Source organism: Myotis yumanensis, unplaced genomic scaffold (genome assembly GCF_028538775.1).
Source record: "Myotis yumanensis isolate MYYU_CA2020_CCGP unplaced genomic scaffold, mMyoYum1.0.hap1 SCAF_10, whole genome shotgun sequence".
Taxonomy (NCBI): domain Eukaryota; kingdom Metazoa; phylum Chordata; class Mammalia; order Chiroptera; family Vespertilionidae; genus Myotis; species Myotis yumanensis.
The window spans coordinates 41,386,915-41,387,914 of NW_027223761.1; the positions used below are offsets into that span (position 1 = coordinate 41,386,915).

Consider the following 1,000-nt stretch of genomic DNA (forward strand, 5'->3'; position numbering starts at 1 on the left):
TACTCTCATAAATATAAAAAGGATAGGGAAGAAAGTTGTGTCTTAGAGTCTCTTTTACCTAAACTTTCTGTTGTTTGAATTTCTTGAGGATTCTGTCACGAATCTGCTTGGTTTTGACACTGTAGACAATTGGGTTCATGAGGGGTGGAACCAGCAAGTAGACATTGGCCATGAGCACATGGACAATTGGGGAAGCATTCTGCCCGTAGCGACGGATCATAGATAGCCCAATCATTGGTGTATAGAAGGTGAGTACAGCACAGATGTGGGAGATGCAGGTATTGAGGGCTTTCACCCTCTCTGTTTTGGAGGCTATACTCAACACTGTGCCAAGGATGAGAATATAGGAGAGGATGAGGAGCACTGAATCCAGTCCCATGGAGAAGATGACCACCATGAGGCCATAGATGCTGCTGACTCGACGGCTGGATACAGTTGTCTTTATGAGGTCCTGGTGCAGGCAGAAGGGGTAAGAGAGAATATTGACATGACGATATTGAAGCTTCTTTAGGAGGAAGGAAGCTGGAAATACCAGAGCCAAGGCCCTTCCAGCAATTGCCGACCCAATTCCAATGATTACACCATTGGTTAGAATGGCTGAGTAGCGCAGGGGCACTCGGATGGCTACAACGCGGTCAAACGCCATGGCTAACAGCACAGCTGACTCAATAATTGAGAAAACATGAATGAAATACATCTGGACCAGACAAGCATTGAAGGAAATCTCCCGGGCATGGAACCAGAAGACACTGAACATGGTAGGCAAGGTTGTAGTGGATAGGCCCAGGTCAGTAAGTGCCAACATTGACAGAAAGAAGTACATTGGTTGGTGGAGGGAAGGCTCAGTTCTGATGATAAATAGGATAGTAATGTTCCCTGCAACTGAGGTGACGTAAACAAAGAAGATGGGAAGAGATATCAAGCCATAGCTGCTTTCAAGGCCTGAGAAGCCTGTTAGAAGGAAACGAGGGTACAGCGTAGAGCTATTGAAGACAGACAT

The 1,000-nt window shown here is 46.1% G+C and overlaps 1 protein-coding gene across 1 annotated transcript; it reads right to left on the reverse strand.

The window, feature by feature from the left end:
• Positions 1–58: 58 nt before the first annotated feature.
• Positions 59–1,000, reverse strand: LOC139018146 (olfactory receptor 51G2-like). The gene has a single exon (XM_070426789.1). The coding sequence runs from the start codon at positions 998–1,000 to the stop codon at positions 59–61; it is 942 nt and encodes a 313-aa protein (XP_070282890.1).